The sequence below is a fragment of the Zootoca vivipara genome, chromosome 16 (genome assembly GCF_965207765.1).
Source record: "Zootoca vivipara chromosome 16, rZooViv2.hap1.1, whole genome shotgun sequence".
Taxonomy (NCBI): Eukaryota; Metazoa; Chordata; class Lepidosauria; order Squamata; family Lacertidae; genus Zootoca; species Zootoca vivipara.
Window position 1 is genome coordinate 33,033,914 of NC_142599.1, and position 16,445 is coordinate 33,050,358.

The window sequence follows — 16,445 nt, forward strand, 5'->3', positions numbered from 1 at the left end:
TTTAACATGAACAAGCAGCATTCTTTGGAACTTCCTTTCTTGGAGAAATGAGCCTGGCTCCCTCCTTGGGGTCTTTTGGCTGTCAGGTCAAGGCTTCCTTGTCCCAAGAGGCTTTGGGGAAGTGACGGCTTTGCGTGAAAGCGCTGGTGACTTTTGGGGGTCCTCTGGGTGTGAGAGAATCAAGAGAGTTGGGGTGGTTTGTAAGCTAGCTGTCAAAGCCAGTCCATGACACTAGCCCAGTGATCTCGAGGTTCTTTGACCTTCCAGGTCAAGGGAAGTCGTCGTCCTGCTCTATTCTGCCTTGGTCAGACCACACCTGGAGTCCTGTGCCCAGTTCTGGGCGCCATAATTTAAGAAGGATATCGACAAGCTGGAAGGTGTGCAGAGGAGGGCAACCAAGATGATCAAGGGCCTGGAAACCAAGCCTTATGAGGAATGTTTGAGGGAATTGGGTATGTTTAGCCTGGCAAAGAGGAGACTAAGAGGAGATAGGATAGCCATCTTTAAATATCTAAAGGGCTGTCACATGGAAGGTGGAGCAAGCTTGTTTTCTCCTGTTCTGGAGGGTAGGACCCAAACCAATGGATTCATATGACAAGATTTTGAATAAACATCAGGAAGAACTTTCTGACACAGCAAGAGCTGTTTGAAAGGGGAACAGTCTCCCTCAGGAGGTGGCGGACTCTCCTTCCTTGGAGTTTTTCAAGCAGAGGTTAGATGGCCACCTGTCATAGATGCTTTAGTTGAGATTCCTGCATTGGACTAGAAGACCCTTGGGGGTTCCTTCCTAACCTACAACTCTTTGATTCTATAAGCCTGGCTAAACACGAATATTTCCAAAATTCCCCTGGAAAGGTAATAATGATGGCATTCCAGGGAGCCAGCACGGAAAAGGCCCTGGTGGGTGTCTCACTCCTGCTGAAAGTTACAGGTAGGTAGCCGTGTTGGTCTGAGTCGAAGCAAATAAAAAAATTCCTTCAGTAGCACCTTAAAGACCAACTAAGTTTATATTTTGGTATGAGCTTTCGTGTGCATGCACACTTCTTCAGATACACTAGAAACAGAAGTGTCAGACCCTATATATATACAGAGGGTGGTGGGGGTGGGTGGGAATGGGTGTTGGGCTGATGGGAGTGGTAAACCTGTAGATGGCTGTTAATGGCTGCTGATGGCTGCAATTAGTCCTGGGCTGAGGTGCTAAAGAAAGCTTGATCATGCATAATGAGATAAGAATCCGATGTCTCTATTCATCCCAGGTGCTTCCATGGTTTTAAGCTTGGTAATGATTTCCAATTCAGCAACTTCTCTTTCCAGTCTGTTCCTGAAATTTCTCTGTAATAAAACAGCTGCTTTGAGATCTTGTATAGAATGTCCTGGGAGATTGAAGTGTTCTCCTACTGGTTTTTCAGTCTTATGGTTCCTGATGTCAGATTTATGTCCATTTATCCTTTGGCGTAGGGTTTGGCCTGTTTGTCCAATATAGAGAGCTGAAGGGCAACATTGGCATTTGATGGCATACACAATGTTAGAAGATGAGCAATTAAATAGTCCTGAGATGGTATGTTGGATGTTGTTGGGGCCAGTAATGATGTTGTCCGGGTGTATGTGGCAGCAAAGTTGGCATCTGGGTTTATTGCAGGCTCTGGTACCAGTGTCCATGTTAAGTCTGGTGGTTGTATTATTGTGGGTGAGGAGTTGTTTAAGATTGGGTGGCTGAAAGCTGAAAGCACACCCTTCTCTCCTTCTGTACTTCTGCCTCTCAGCCCTGGTCCTCGTTCTGGAGCTGGCCCAGCGGTACCAAATCATCAAAGGCTTCGGGGGCTCCATCACTGACTCGGTTGGCATCAATGTCCTCTCTCTGACACCAGAAACCCAGAACCATCTGCTGCGATCCTACTTCTCAGATGAAGGTGAGGGCTCAGGGACTGGTGGTTGGAGTGGTTGGAGGCAATCAGCACTTGGGGAGACCAGGGAAAGGGATGGGTCTGTCCAGCAGTGACCAGGGCTTTGGGTCTGAGGCTACATTGCCAACAGCTAAGGATGCAGACCTGGTTCCGAGCTGGGGGGGGGGGGATCAGAGGGTCCGCGGAGCCCAGGATGGTGGGTGGAAGTCCATTGAACCAGATTCAGCAGCAACAAGGCCCCTAGAACTAGAACTAGGAACTTCACGTGGTGCCTCGCTAGACGAATTTAATTCGTTCCACGGGTCAATTCGCATAACGAAAAATTCGTCTAGTGAATCCCATAGGAACGCATTGGGGGGGGAAATTGCCCATAGGAACGCATTAATTGAATTTCAATGCATTCCTATGGGAAACCGCGATTCACTAGACGAATTCTCCGTAAAACAAATTCGTCTAGCGAGGTAACCTCCACTCGAAAAATCTCTTCATTAAGCGAAAAATTCATCTTACAGGGAATTCGTCTAGCGAGGCACCACTGTATATAGGTAAAGGTAAAGGGACCCCTGACCATTAGGTCCAGTCGTGACCGACTCTGAGGTTGCACGCTCATCTCGCATTATAGGCCGAGGGAGCCAGCGTACAGCTTCCAGGTCATGTGGCCAGCATGACAAAGCCGCTTCTGGCAAACCAGAGTAGCACATGGAAACGCCGTTTACATTCCCGCTATAGCGGTTCCTATTTATCTACTTGCATTTTGATGTGCTTTCGAACTGCTAGGTTGGCAGGAGCTGGGACCAAGCAACAGGAGCTCACCCCGTCACAGGGATTCGAACCGCTGACCTATATATAAAAATGTAAAAGGTGCATGTAGGTGACACAGCACCTTTCTCAGAAACTGCTTGCCCGATTCCGCTCAAATTTGGACACAATGTTCCATTCCACTGTGCGGAGGTTCTTATACAAGTTGCATAGACAGATGTCACACCTCTGGCAGGTGAAACTCCCAAACCTCCGTGTTTCAGAACTCACAAATCATACAAAAGTGCATGCTGGGAGTACAGGAGAGATTGCAACACAGCGCCCTCTAGCGATGGCTACACTGGTACTGCACCTAGGAAAGCTTCCCTCTCCACACTATCTTGTCTCGGCTTTGCAGACTAGGCCGCTTTCCAGACTAGGCCAAGTGGAGGTGGGGGCTTGCCTGGGTGGGGGATGGGGGGCCCGAATAGGTCATGGGTCGGGACAGGGTGGGGGGAGACACAGGGATGTGCCTGTGTAAACATAACACACGTAAAACAGGGGGACTCTGAAGGTGAGGGGAGTTTGAAGGGGGACTCTGAGGCTCCATTTAACAGACTGAGCCACAGCAATGCATGGCAGGGCCAGCTAGTTTTTAATAAAAATCTCAAAGTGGTTTACGGCATATTAAATCAATCAATCAATAAAACAATAGCTGGGCGATGTTTCCCCAGCCTCATGAGGAGCCTCTTCAGTGGGGCTGGTGAGTCTGGGCCTCGCCCCCTAGGCCAGGTGGAAAGGGCCTTTCAGGGAACGGCCTTCACGCCTCACAGCCAAGCGATGTTCCTCCGGCCTCATGAATTAAGACCTTTAGAGACCCCAAGCACTTCAAAGCTTTTGGTGCCCTCCATATATATCTAATTCAAAATATAAACAACAATAAATTGTAGAATACTGTTTTTTTCCTTGAAACAAAACTGACAGTAAGATGGGGAGGGGGTAATATTTGTTTTTGTGCACTTCCACTTCCATTCTGCTTTTTCTAATTGCAGAGTCTTTGATCGGATCCTTACGTAACACATCTGCTTCTATACTTAGTAGAGGCGAGGCACCCGGCTTGCCTTGTTGCATAGTAGTTCTGCTGGAATTTTTTGATACGCTTCATCTGAGGAAATGAACGCTCAGCGGAGCAATCTGTGACCGTTAATGTTAAAAATCCGGCAATGTGAAATTTACGTGGTGCCCGCTTTCCCTCGATGCCCTAAGCACGTGCCTATTTTGCTTAATGGTTAATGGAGATCAGAGGCTTTGCATGCAGAAGGCTGAGTCCCCAACATTTCTGCTTGGGTCGAAGGGCTGAGAGAGATCCTGGAAGAGTGGCTGCTGACTGGAGTAGACCAGGGAAGCTGTGGTCCTCCAGATGTTGCTAAACTACAACTCCCATCAGCCCTGCCCATTGGCCATGCTGGCTGGGGGTTGGTGGGAGCTGGAGTCTGGCCGCTTCCAGGAGACCCACAGGTTCCTCCCCATCCCTGGGTGTTGCCAGCATTCAGCTCGATGGATCGGTGCTCTGACTTGGTATAAGGTGGTCCCTTGACATGTCTTCTCTCCCTCCACACCTGCAGGGATTGAGTACAACCTGTTGCGCATGCCCATGGCAAGCTGCGACTTTTCCGTGCGCCCTTACTCTTACGACGACTCGCCGTACGACTTTGAGCTGAAGAACTTCAGCTTGGTTCATGAGGACATCCAACTGAAAGTGAGTGGGGTGGCTGTGGAGGTGGCCGGGGGGGGGGGGGTTGGCAGGCAGGGGGTGGCGGCTGCAGCCTTCTTCCCTCGTGGGCAGAGGCCTGTGTCGTTTCTCTTACTTAATTTATCTTCTTCTTTGGCGATCCCTCGTAGCCGAGTAGGGTTGTCTTCCATAGACACGGTTTTAACAGCGAGTCCGCAAGTGTCTGTGGAGGGCAGTTCTGGATCCACACGTCCTTCCATAGTGGAGGCATAGGTTTACGGGCAGGAGTTGGCCACGGTGTGGATTTGCCAAGCGTGCCTTCCTCTTAGCCCATTTCTCCCTTGCGTCCTGAGTTCGAGTGTCTTCAAAGCCCACGACACCTTTGGTAAAGGCTGTTCTCCAATTGGAGCACTCGCAGGCCAGTGTTTCCCAGTTGTCGGTGTTTATTTAATTTATATCAGGTGTGGGGAACATCTTTGGCCTTCCAGGTGTTGCTGAAATACAACTCCTATTGTCCCTGGGTGTGAAGTCCAGTGGACCATCATCTCCTTGGGTGACCCTCAGCTGATGACTTGTTTTTTCAGATACGGCTGCCAACGTCAATAAAATCAATTCCCAAGCCGGTTATGTTTAACACAGCGAAGTTTGCGATAAAAGCTTCTCACCTCAGGAAAGCCCAAGAGTCCTTTCTTGTGCCCTGAGTTTTCTGCCATTTGTGGATTATAATGTTTTAATCATAGGTGCTATATATTATGTTTTTGAGACACGTCTTTTCTTTCTTTGTTTTTGGCTGCAACCTGTATTTGGTTTGACCAGTAGAACCTGATGATGATGATGATATGGCAACACCCCCCAAAAAATGGCTTTAAAAGGATTCGTTCTAGAACAGGCATCCCCAAACTTCGGCCCTCCAGATGTTTTGGACTACAATTCCCATCATCCCTGACCACTGGTCCCGTTAGCTAGGGATCATGGGAGTTGTAGGCCAAAACATCTGGAGGGCCACAGTTTGGGGATGCCTGTTCTAGAATATGTAGAGGTGTCCTTCTGGCCTTGAGCTGCTGTAATCAAACGAGTTGCACCTCACGAAGGAATAACCGGAGCTTCGGCTCCTTTTGTCCGAAACCTTCCTCACCGGCTCCTTGCTCTCTTTCTCCCCACAGATCCCCCTCGTCCACCGTGCCAAGGCTATGTCTAAGAAACCCATCTCCTTAATGGCCAGTCCATGGTCTTCTCCGATTTGGATGAAAACCAACAATGCGTGGAATGGGAAGGGGTCCCTCAAAGGGCAGGCGGGGGACCGGTACCACAAGACGTGGGCCAACTATTTTGTCAGGTAAAATTGGTATTTGCTGAGGGAAGGAGCCGAAGATATGAGAGAGAGGGAGAGAGCGAGCATGGATTCCTGGTTCTGGACTCTGGGAGACCAGGATTCACATCCCCACTGGGGAGCCTTGGCCCAGTCGCCGAGTCTCTCAGTCTATCCGACCTTGTTGTGAGGATTAACATACGAAGCTGCCTCATGCTAAGCTAAACCCCTTGGCTATCCAGCCCAGAGGCTGCCAGCCATGGCATCTGTGAGTACCTTCATTGACCAGGAGCTGTGAGCTTTCATTTAAACACACACACACACACACACACACACACACACAGAGAGAGAGAGAGACACACACACACACACACACACAGAGAGAGAGAGAGAGAGAGAGAGAGAGAGAGAGAGAGAGAGAGAGAGAGAGAGAGAGAAGTCTCTAGGCCTGGTATAAAGACTGTTCCTGGAAAGGAAGGAAGGAAGGAAGGAAGGAAGGAAGGAAGGAAGGAAGGAAGGAAGGAAGGAAGGAAGGAAGGAAGGAAGGAAGGAAGGAAGGAAGGAAGGAAGGAAGGAAGAAAATAGGCTGCTCTGGTCCATGGGGACACGACTAAACGACTAAACGACAACACCCATCTAAGTAGTTTTTGTGAGTTGGGCCAGCCTGGCTGTTGCCTCCTCTCAGCAATCTTAGCCATTGTGGCTGCTAGCCATTTGCAGTCTTCTCCTTGAATTGGTCTGATCCTCTTTTAAAGCCATCTAGGTTGGTGGCCGCCCCTGCCTGGTGTAGGAGAAAGTTAGTGTGAATAAGTCCTTTTTTTGATCTGTCCTGAAACTTCTAACCTCCATTGAACGCCCACAAGTTCTTCTGATAGGAAGGGGGGGGGAGAAGCTTTTCTCTCCCCACTTACCCCATGGCAGGTGTAAATTTCATAAACTTCTCCAACGTCACCTCTGGCATGTCTTTTCTCCAAACTAAAAGGTCTTAAACAATTGCTTCATCCTCGTTTCGGCTGCCCTTTGCCCCCCGAACCTTTTCCAACCTTACAACACTGTTTCTGAGGCGACCAGAACTGCACACAGTATTCCAAACGAGCCGTCTCAGGAACAGTTTCTTCTCTAGAGCGATTTTGGCCTTAAATGGAAAGTCTGGACTTTGAAGTCATCTTATTTTACTTGTTATTTTGTATTATATTTACTGTTTTTAATTAGGTTTTGTAATTTTGGATTATGCAGAATGCTTTATCTGAGTGGATGTAGCAACCGAGTAATTGCGTTGTTCCCGCAAGGGGACAATGACAATACAGTGGTACCTCTACTTATGAATAACTTTACTTACAAATGTTTCTACTTACGATTGGAGCTCCGTCCGCTATCTTGGATGAAGTTTAGATAGGATTTTTTCTACCTTTAGATCGGGTTACTTCTACTTACGAATTTTTTCTCCCAATGCATTCCTATGGGATTCGACTTACAATTTTTTTCGACTTACAAATGTGCGTTCGGAACGCATTAAATTCGTAAGTATCTTATCAAAGGCGGTCGCACCATAGATTTATACCTTAGTGTGGCTGCTCAGAATCGAAGGTTTCGAGGCAGTCTTGCTTAAAGCAACAGGTATATTCCCCCCCCCGGTCCCTCTGCCAGGTTCCTGGATGAATACGCCAAGCAGAATGTGACCTTCTGGGCGGTGACGGCGGAAAATGAACCTGGCGCGGGGCTTCTGGAAAACTACCCCTTCCAGTGTCTGGGCTTCACAGCCGAGCAGCAGCGGGACTTTATTGCTCTGGATCTGGGCCCTGCCCTGGCGAACAGCTCCTACAAGGATATCCGGCTCATAATCCTGGATGACAACCGCATACATTTGCCTAGCTGGGCCAAAGTGGTGAGTGCCTCACAGTGTTTTATTTGAAAAAAAAAGGAGGTGCCGGTAGGCAAACCCCCTCCCCCCTCTGCCTGCCTCCCCTGCCACTGCTGCTTTCTGCCCACCCAGAGGCGTTTTGGTGTGAAAGTGGCGCGGCTAGAGTGGCTGACGCTTCTTTCCCCTTACTTCCTTGACATGCGAGCCGATCTAGCCAGGCCACTTTGTGGTAGAGGAGGACCGCTTTGCTTGACCACAAAGTGGCGTGGCTAGAGCGTCCGGCGCGTCAAGGAAAGGAGGAAAAAGAAGAACCAGCTGCTCTAACCGGGCCACTTTGTGGTAGAGCAAAGCAGCCCTCCTCTACCACAAAGTGGCACGGCTAGAGCGGCCCACACGTCAAGGAAAGGGAGAAAAAAAGACATGTACCGTATTGGCTTGAACATAAGCCGTGTTCCGCCCCCCCCCCCAAAAAAATTCTGACTGTGAGAAGTTAAAGTGCGACTTATATTCACGACCTTACACTGCCAGCAAAGCTCCCCCAGGAAGCAGCCCGGGTACTGTTTACTTTTTCTTTTCTTCCTCTTCAATTTTGAAGGTGCGGCTTATATTCGAGCCAATATGGTATTTAAACATGTTTTTGAATATGATTCCCCTCCGCATAATAATAATGATGATGATGATGATGATACTTTGTATGTTTTAAAATGATTTTCCCCCTGCAGGTTTTTATTTATTTTTATTGAATTAATAAGCCGCCCCTTCTTCCCCTACAGAAGTTGGCAGTAATCAGAGGCGCCAAAGAAAATTGTGGGTTGCCGGACGCGACGTCCTGACATTACAGTGCCTTCTTTCTTTCTCTGCCCCTGTGCCTTCCTTTCCCCTGGATCGATGACCCCTCCTCACAGCAACTGATGCTTCCTTCTCTTCTCTGCTAGGTGCTGAGTGGAGACAGCCCAGCTCACCGTTACATCCACGGCATTGCCGTGCACTGGTACCTGGACTTAATTGCCCCCATCGCCAGCACAGTCGGAATCACCCAACAGCTCTTCCCGGATTACTTCATCATCTCCACCGAAGCCTGCGCCGGGTCACACTTTTGGGAGAGGGACGTGGTTCTCGGCTCCTGGGATCGGGGCAACCAGTACAGCCGCAGCATCTTGGCGGTAGGACCTGTTGTGGCCGGGGTGGGGGTGGGGAAGTGGTTTTTTGGGGGGGTCCCTGGCTCCTTCTCTCCTCTCCCCTCCAGTTGGTAGCGTGCAAGACTCTTGATCTCGGGGTCGTGAGTTCGAGCCCCACGTGGGGCGAAAGATTCCTGCCTTGTCGGGTGTAAGGGGGGGGAGTTACAGAGAACAGCCCCCCATCATAAAGTCCAGCTCCTCAACCAGTCAGAGCTCCAGCAGCGGGTCCAGTGAAGGGCAGGAGGAAGTGAGCAGGTCGGTACAGGGCTCCGGCAGCATCCAAGAGCCGCAACTGCAGCCTAGAGCTCCATACCTGCCAAGTTCCTGCCTGAGAAATAAGGGACTGGACCGGAAGTAGCGCTGCCGCCATTTTGGAACTGGGCGGAGCATGCTCAGAAGCGACTTTTGATGCTGCTCTGCCCTGTTCTAAAATGGCCGTCGCACCAGAAGTCGCGCTGCAGCCATTTTGGAACTGGGCAGAGCAGCATCAAAAGTCGCTTCTGAGCATGCTCCGCCCAGTTCCAAAATGGTCGCCGCGCCAGAATAAACCGGGGAAAAACAAAAAAAAAATCCATTTTTTCGGCTGGGAACAGCTGGAAAAACGGGGGTTTCCCGGGGAATACGGGAGACTTGGCAGCTATGTAGAGCTCCTATACAGGAAATGGCCAGCGGTGGAGCATCGGACAGGCGCCCTTTCCCCCCCAATGCCTGATTTGAGGCGTGCCAGCTCCCGTAGGAGCAAGGGGTGGTGTTTGGGGGTCCCCAAACTACTTTGCTGGGCGCGTAGCTGGAAAGCACCATTGCGAGATTCTGATGAAGACGGAACAGTCATGTTTCTCTTATCTCTTGCACTGTAAACAAGTATGCACCAATAAAAGTCTTAAAAGACACGACGGTGTGGAGCGTCGTCACTCGAGGGTAGCCACCAGCATCCCTGGGTTTCGATTAGACAACCTTTCCGACTCCTTGCAGTTAAAACCTAGCCGCTTCTCTTTATAGAACCTTAACCAGCACGTCACAGGCTGGATCGACTGGAACCTGGCCTTGGATCTGGAAGGGGGACCCAACTGGGTCAAGAACTTTGTGGACAGCCCCATCATCGTGGATGCGGGCAACGATATTTTCTATAAGCAGCCGATGTTCTACCACATGGGTCACTTCAGGTAAGGCGATGCCTGGTGCTGGCATGTTTTGCTGCCCCTGTGACGTGTAGTGGTTAGAGGCCTGGCCTGGATCCTGGGTTCAAATCCCCCCAGCGCTTACTGGATTACCTACCAGACTATCATTCTTAGGTGCAGGCTTTGAGATAGGAGCAATGGACGAATGTAGAGAATGGACTTTGGGGGCTTAGAAAATAAATATAGATGTGTTTTAATGCAGGAAGCACCAGGAAAGGAGCTACGGGGAGTCAAGAAGAAAATGTGTCACTACAACAAAATGATACCGTATTGGCCCAAATATAAGCCACACCCGCAAATAATCTGCACCTTTAAAATTCAAGGGGGGTTGAGAGAGAAAAAAGACAATACCTGAATATAAGCCGCTCCCTTAAAATTGGAGGGAAAAAGAAAAGTAAATTAAATCCAGGGAATAAAATAGTGGTTTTATTTTACCATAAATCATATATCTAGTATTTGGAAAACAATCGCTAAAATCGCAAATTGCTATTCAATTGCTACAATTCCGCAGGCACTCACACCTGCAAATGGCAAATGTAGAAGAAAGCCCTACGGGTGCGAAAGAGGACCCGCAAGTGAGTTAAACACCTGTTCGTAGCACCGTAAATGCAAATAAAAAAATCAATACTGCACTGTGAAATACGGGGAAAGCAGTGGATGACATTAGAATTATTTGCACAACAGTCTCAAGCTCGCAAATTGGCAATAAAACATTTCTTGTTCCATTTCACTGTATGTCTGTTTCAGCGGCGATATCGTAAAAGCCCATTTTTGCAAGGTCGTGAATTTAAGCCACGCTTTAAATTTTCACGGTCGGAATTTGGAGGGGGGGGGAGTGCGGCTTATATTCGGGCCAATACGGTATGTATGATTGGAATTGTGAATTATTACATAATTTGGGAGGTTTAATAAAATATTTAATAAAAAACCATTACAACCACAACAACAATAATAATAATAATTAATAAATGCTTACCACAAGGCCAGGCTCTCCTGATCTTCCTCTGATGAGGCTGAGACCTGGCAGTTATCAGAGTCTCTCTCTCTCTCTCTCTCTCTCTCTCTCTCTCTCTCTCTCTCTCTCTCTCTCTCTCCCCGCAGCAAATTTATTCCGGAAGGCTCCCAGCGCATCGGGCTGAGTGTGGTGCAGAAAGGCTTGGGGTGCAGCCTGGAGCACGTGGCTGTACTTCGCCCCGACGGAGCGGCCGTGGTCGTCGTTCTTAACCGGTGAGTGCCGGGCACTTGGGTCGAAGGCACAGGGCAGATCTTGCAAGCAGGGAACTGAGAGAGTGAGACAAGGCCGGCCGGCAGCAAGCAGGGTAAAAGCAAAGAGAGAAACGGCAGCGCAGTGGTGTAGCAGTCTGGCACCGCAGGGGAGCCTAGCCTGATAGGTGAGCTGTTCAGAAAGCACAGTTGACCATGTCATGTCAATCCAACCTTTTTTAAAAAGGTAAAGGTAAAGAGACCCCTGACCATTAGGTTCCAGTCGCGGGTGACTCTGGGGTTGCGACGCTCATCTCACTTTACTGGCCGAGGGAGCCGGCGTACAGCTTCCGGGTCATGTGGCCAGCATGACTAAGCCGCTTCTGGCAAACCAGAGCAGCGCACAGAAATGCCATTTACCTTCCCGCCAGAAGGTATTTATCTACTTGCACTTTGACGTCCTTTCGAACGGCTACGTAGGTTGGCAGGAGCTGGGACCGAGCAACGTGAGCTCACCCCGTCGCGGGGATTTGAACCGCCGACCCTCTGATTGGCAAGCCCTAGGCTCTGTGGTTCAACCCACAGCGCCACCCGCGTCCCTTTTGAAAAGATAGACCAGCCTTATTCTTCCAGAGCAGTCTTGTTTTTCAGCACGGGTTACTGCTGAGCATTCATTCTGATCTGTATGGAGGGAGAAGAAACGTAATCAAAGTTACAAAACATAGGAGCAGTACAGAGACTGTTCCCCCCCTGCCAAAAGAAAAAATGGAGATTAGATAATGCAGAAAAGTAAAAACATTTTTAAAAACCAGTCAAATCCTCTTAAGCTAATAGTGTCAAGGCTTCTGAGAGCAGTCTATTTCAGCCACGAAATGTTTGGGGGAACAGGGATGTGTGGTGTTTTTTTAATGCTCCGTCTGCAGTGTTAATAATGAGAGGGAGGGAGACCCATCCCACCAGGGAGATTCCACATAGAGGGAGCCACCACCTAGAAAGCCCTGTCATTGTTCAACACCAACCCATGCAGTCCTGATATGAAGTATTGTTTATTCCTCCTCTCACGTTCTTATTTTGCCTCCTTCCCCCTACTCAGCTCCGGGTTCAACGTCTCCTTTGCCATTTCCGACCTGGATGGCCTTATTCTGACCAAGATCCCTGCCAACTCCATTCAGACTTATCTGTGGAAGCGCCAGTGAGCCCAGCGCTCGGGATTTCGCCCCCCCCACACACTTGGAAAACTGTGAGCTTCTTCAGCACGATGATACCCAGGCCTGGTTTGAGTCCTGACTCGCTTGCTCTCAGATCCAGTTTGGGCCTGGTTTGGGATCTACCTCATTAACTCGCACGTAAAGCGGATTTAAGTGGCAACGCTTTTGTTTCTGCCGCACTTTTGAAATGAGCCAGACTGCAGGGAGACCTGAAGGAAACGACCGGAGATTCGTTCTCTTGCTCAGCGCAAGAAGAGGAACCACTCTGAGCACGAGAGCACCCAGATTGAATGAAATGAAATGAAATGAAATGAAATGAAATGAAATGAAGAAGGCCCCGCTGGATGGGTGCCCAGATTTGAAAGGGGAACAACATGTTCTCTTTTGCCTGCTGCTTAGGAGCCTGTTGCTGCTGCTGTTGTTGTTGTTGTGTTATGTGTGATTCTTTTTCTCATTGGACTTCTGGCATCTAAGCCCAACCCCAACCCCCTGCAATGCAGGAATCTCGACACACGGTCTCCCATCCAATTGGAAACCATACCAGACCCTGCTTAGCTTTGAAAATGTGCTCGCAGTTTTAGTGCTGCCCCACTTTTGGTCTGTTTTAACCTCTGTGGGTACTTCCAGGCATTGGACAGTTTGGCAGCACTCAGCCATTACTGTTCTGCTTCCACCACAAGTGGAATCGCAACTCTGTCTTTCGGGGGTTCTGAAATCCCAAGTTAAGTTTCTGGTCACTTCCCACACCCATGCATTTAAAGCACAACACTCCCCACCCCCCCTTTCTGTGAAGGGGCAGAAAGAGACTACAATTCCCAGGATCCTTTCAGGGACTCCTTGGCTATAAATGTCCTTTAAATATATGGTGAGGGTGTGCCCCAGCCTTTTCCTCAGACCCTAACGTTGACATAAGGGGGCATGATTTTCATTGGGACCATGGTGGGTGGGCGTGTTAAAAATAATAATACAGAGCTACCTCTACTTACGAATGTAATGCGTTCTGAACGCACATTCATAAGTCAAAAAAAATTGTAAGTCGAATCCCATAGGAATGAATTGGGAGAAAAAATTCGCAAGTCGAAGCAACCCTATCTAAAAATTCGTCAGTAGAAAAAATCCTATCTAAACAGCATCCAAGATGGCGGACGGAGCCATAGCTGCCAAGTTTTCCCTTTTCTCGCGAGGAAGCCTATTCAGCATAAGGGAAAATCCCTTAAAAAGAGGGATACCTTGGCAGCTATGGACGGAGCTCCATTCTCAAGTAGAAACATTCGTAAGTCGAGTCATTCGTAAGTAGAGGTACCACTGTAATTTATTATTTGTACCCCACCCATCCGGCTGGGTTTCCCCAGCCACTCTGTGCGGCTTCCAACAAAGATTAAAATACATTAAAATGTCACACATTAAAAACTTCCCTAAACATGGCTGCCTTCAGATGTCTCCTAAATGTCAGGTAGTTGTTTATCTCTTTAACATCTGATGGGAGGGCATTCCACAGGGCGGGTGCCACTACCGAGAAGGCCCTCTGCCTGGTTCCCTGTAACTTTGCTTCTCGCAGTGAGGGAACTGCCAGAAGGCCCTCGGAGCTGGACCTCAGTGTCCAGGCAGAGCGATGGAGGTGGAGACGCTCCTTCAGGTATCCTGGGCCGATGCCGTTTAGGGCTTTAAAGGTCAGCACCTCCAACACTCTGAATTGTGCTCAGAAACATACTGGGAGCCAATGTAGGTCTTTCAGGACCAGTGTTATATGGTCTTGGACACCGCTCCCAGTCACCAGTCTAGCTGCCGTATTCTGGATTAGTTGTAGTTTCCGGGTCACCTTCAAAGGTAGCCCCACACAGAGCGCATTGCAGTAGTCCAAGCAAGAGATAACTAGAGCATGCACCACTCTGGCGAGACAGTCTGCGGGCAGGTAGGGTCTCAGCCTGTGTACCAGATGGAGCTGATAGACAGCTGCCCTGGACACAGAATTGACCTGCACCTCCATGGATAGCTATGAGTCCAATATGACTCCCAGGCTGCGCACCTGGTCCTTCAGGGGCACAGTTAACCCCATTAAGGTAGAAGGTGGTGGACTCTCCTTCATTTGACGGTTTTAAGCAGAGGTCAGATGGCCAACTGTCAGGGCTTCTTCAGCTGTGATTTGTGCATTGCAGGAGGTTGGACTAGATGACCCTTGGGGTACCATCCACACCTATGATTCTGTGAAATATACTTATTCCTGCCCCTGCACTGGAGTTTGGAGGGGAGGTAAGAAAAGAAATGGATATAACGACAATGCTGTTTTGGAAGGGGTTAAAGTCACATAATAATAATAATAATAATAATAATAATAATAATAATAATAATAATAATAATAAATGATCAAAGTATGATTCTACAATATGTCCAGTGTGGAAGAAGCCTCCCTTATCTTTCCAAAATATAGAAACTGCCTAGTTTACTCACTAGGTGGAGCTAGAACTTGTCATAGTGCTGGGAATTTCTCTATCTCTACCTATCTTGCTGGACAGAGACAATTAAGTCTTGTTTTACTTCTGGACATACCTGTACTCTAAGCCTTTCGTGACATTCCTCATTTCCATCTTGCATTTTGCATCCTTTGGCCCGGATTAAAAAACAAAACAAAACATTCAAACATTTCCCGTGAAAGTTGCTGAATTGCAACTTATCACCAAGCCTAAAACCATGGAGAAACCTGGTTTGAACAGAGCTGTTGGATTATTTTCTCATTATACATGATCAAGCGATCGTCAGCCACCTCACCCCTTGCTTTTTCATGCAAGTCCATTTTCAGTCGTCAACAGCTATCAGTCAGTCTATCACCCATTTCCACCACCCCTCCCCACCCTTTCTCTACATATAAGCATCTAGGGACTTCTAATTCAGTGTATCTGAAGAAGTGTGCATGCACACAAAAGCTCATACCAAAATAAAAACTTAGTTGGTCTTTAAGGTGCTGCTGGAAGGATTTTTTTTATTTTGATTCAAACCTCAGTTTTCGAAAGTTTTGGAAGCCGAATGCCCAAAACCCAGAAGTGAATGGTATTTTTAATTAATTTTTTTATTTTACAACAAGAGAACTTAACAGGCATTACTTTAATCAGGATGTAGCATTTAACCAGTTCATCACCAGAAAAAACAACAACAAATGCATATGTATTTGTTTAAAAGAAGTGAATGCTTACGTTTTCAAATGCACCTCGGAAGTCGAACGGTTTACAAGGCACATTTTCCATTATTTTTCCATTCACTTTGCAGCCAGCCCTTTGATCCTTGGTTTTTGGGTTTTTCGGAAGTCAAACGGACTTCCAGAACGGATTATATACGAAAACCGAGGTTCCACTGTACTCTGTAATCAGTTCAATTTCTTCTGGTTCTGCTCATTGGAAGGAGCCATGCACTCACCCTTCTGAGATTGCAGCAAGCATTGCCCACACATTTAAACAGTGCCTTTTTTCTGGGGGTACACAGGGGTACGCATACCCCTAAACATTTTGTGAATCTCTACTTTTGTCCATTTACTGTATTCATCTTTCCATATTTGAACTATAAAATTGCGTCAAAATGAAAGTACCTCTAAACATTTTTAAAGAAAAAAAGCACTGCCTTTAAGCATTCCATCGCAACCATATTGACGAGAAACTTCTTTAAAAAAGAAAGAAAAGCAACCCGACTTCACCACCAGTAGCACATTTTGTGTCCTTTCTTTGCTCCCGTGGAATTGTGATGTAAAGGTAAAGGGATCCCTGACCATTAGGTCCAGTCGTGGACGACTCTGGGGTTGCGGCACTCATCTCGCTTTATTGGCCGAGGGAGCCGGCGTATAGCTTCCAGGTCATGTGGCCAGCATGTCAAAGCCGCTTCTGGCGAACCAGAGCAGCACACAAACGCCTTTTGCCTTCCCGCTGTAGCAGTACCTATTTATCTACTTGCACTTTGAGGTGCTTTCGAACTGCTAGGTTGGCAGGAGCTGGGACCGAGCAACGGGAGGTCACCCCGTCGCGGGGATTCGAACCGCCAACCTTCTGATCGGCAAGCCCTAGGCTCTGTGGTTTAGACCACAGCGCCACCCGCGTCCCCACCAGTAGCACATTTTGTGTCCTTCATTTGCTCCCATGGAATTGTGATGTA

General features: G+C 48.2%; 1 protein-coding gene across 3 annotated transcripts in view; it reads left to right on the plus strand.

Moving 5' to 3' along the window:
* The window catches only part of GBA1 (glucosylceramidase beta 1), a 34,996-nt gene extending 20,286 nt beyond the window's left edge, over window positions 1-14,710 (plus strand). For all 3 annotated transcript variants that reach the window (XM_035098460.3, XM_060269933.2, XM_088659766.1), the window contains 8 exons: window positions 1,764-1,910; window positions 4,268-4,401; window positions 5,538-5,710; window positions 7,331-7,568; window positions 8,480-8,707; window positions 9,722-9,885; window positions 11,002-11,127; window positions 12,197-14,710. In XM_035098460.3, the coding sequence (XP_034954351.3) occupies window positions 1,764-1,910; window positions 4,268-4,401; window positions 5,538-5,710; window positions 7,331-7,568; window positions 8,480-8,707; window positions 9,722-9,885; window positions 11,002-11,127; window positions 12,197-12,299 (1,313 nt within the window). In that variant the 3' untranslated portion in view covers window positions 12,300-14,710. The remainder of the gene's footprint in view (window positions 1-1,763; window positions 1,911-4,267; window positions 4,402-5,537; window positions 5,711-7,330; window positions 7,569-8,479; window positions 8,708-9,721; window positions 9,886-11,001; window positions 11,128-12,196) is intronic.
* The last annotated feature ends 1,735 nt before the right edge of the window (window positions 14,711-16,445 follow it).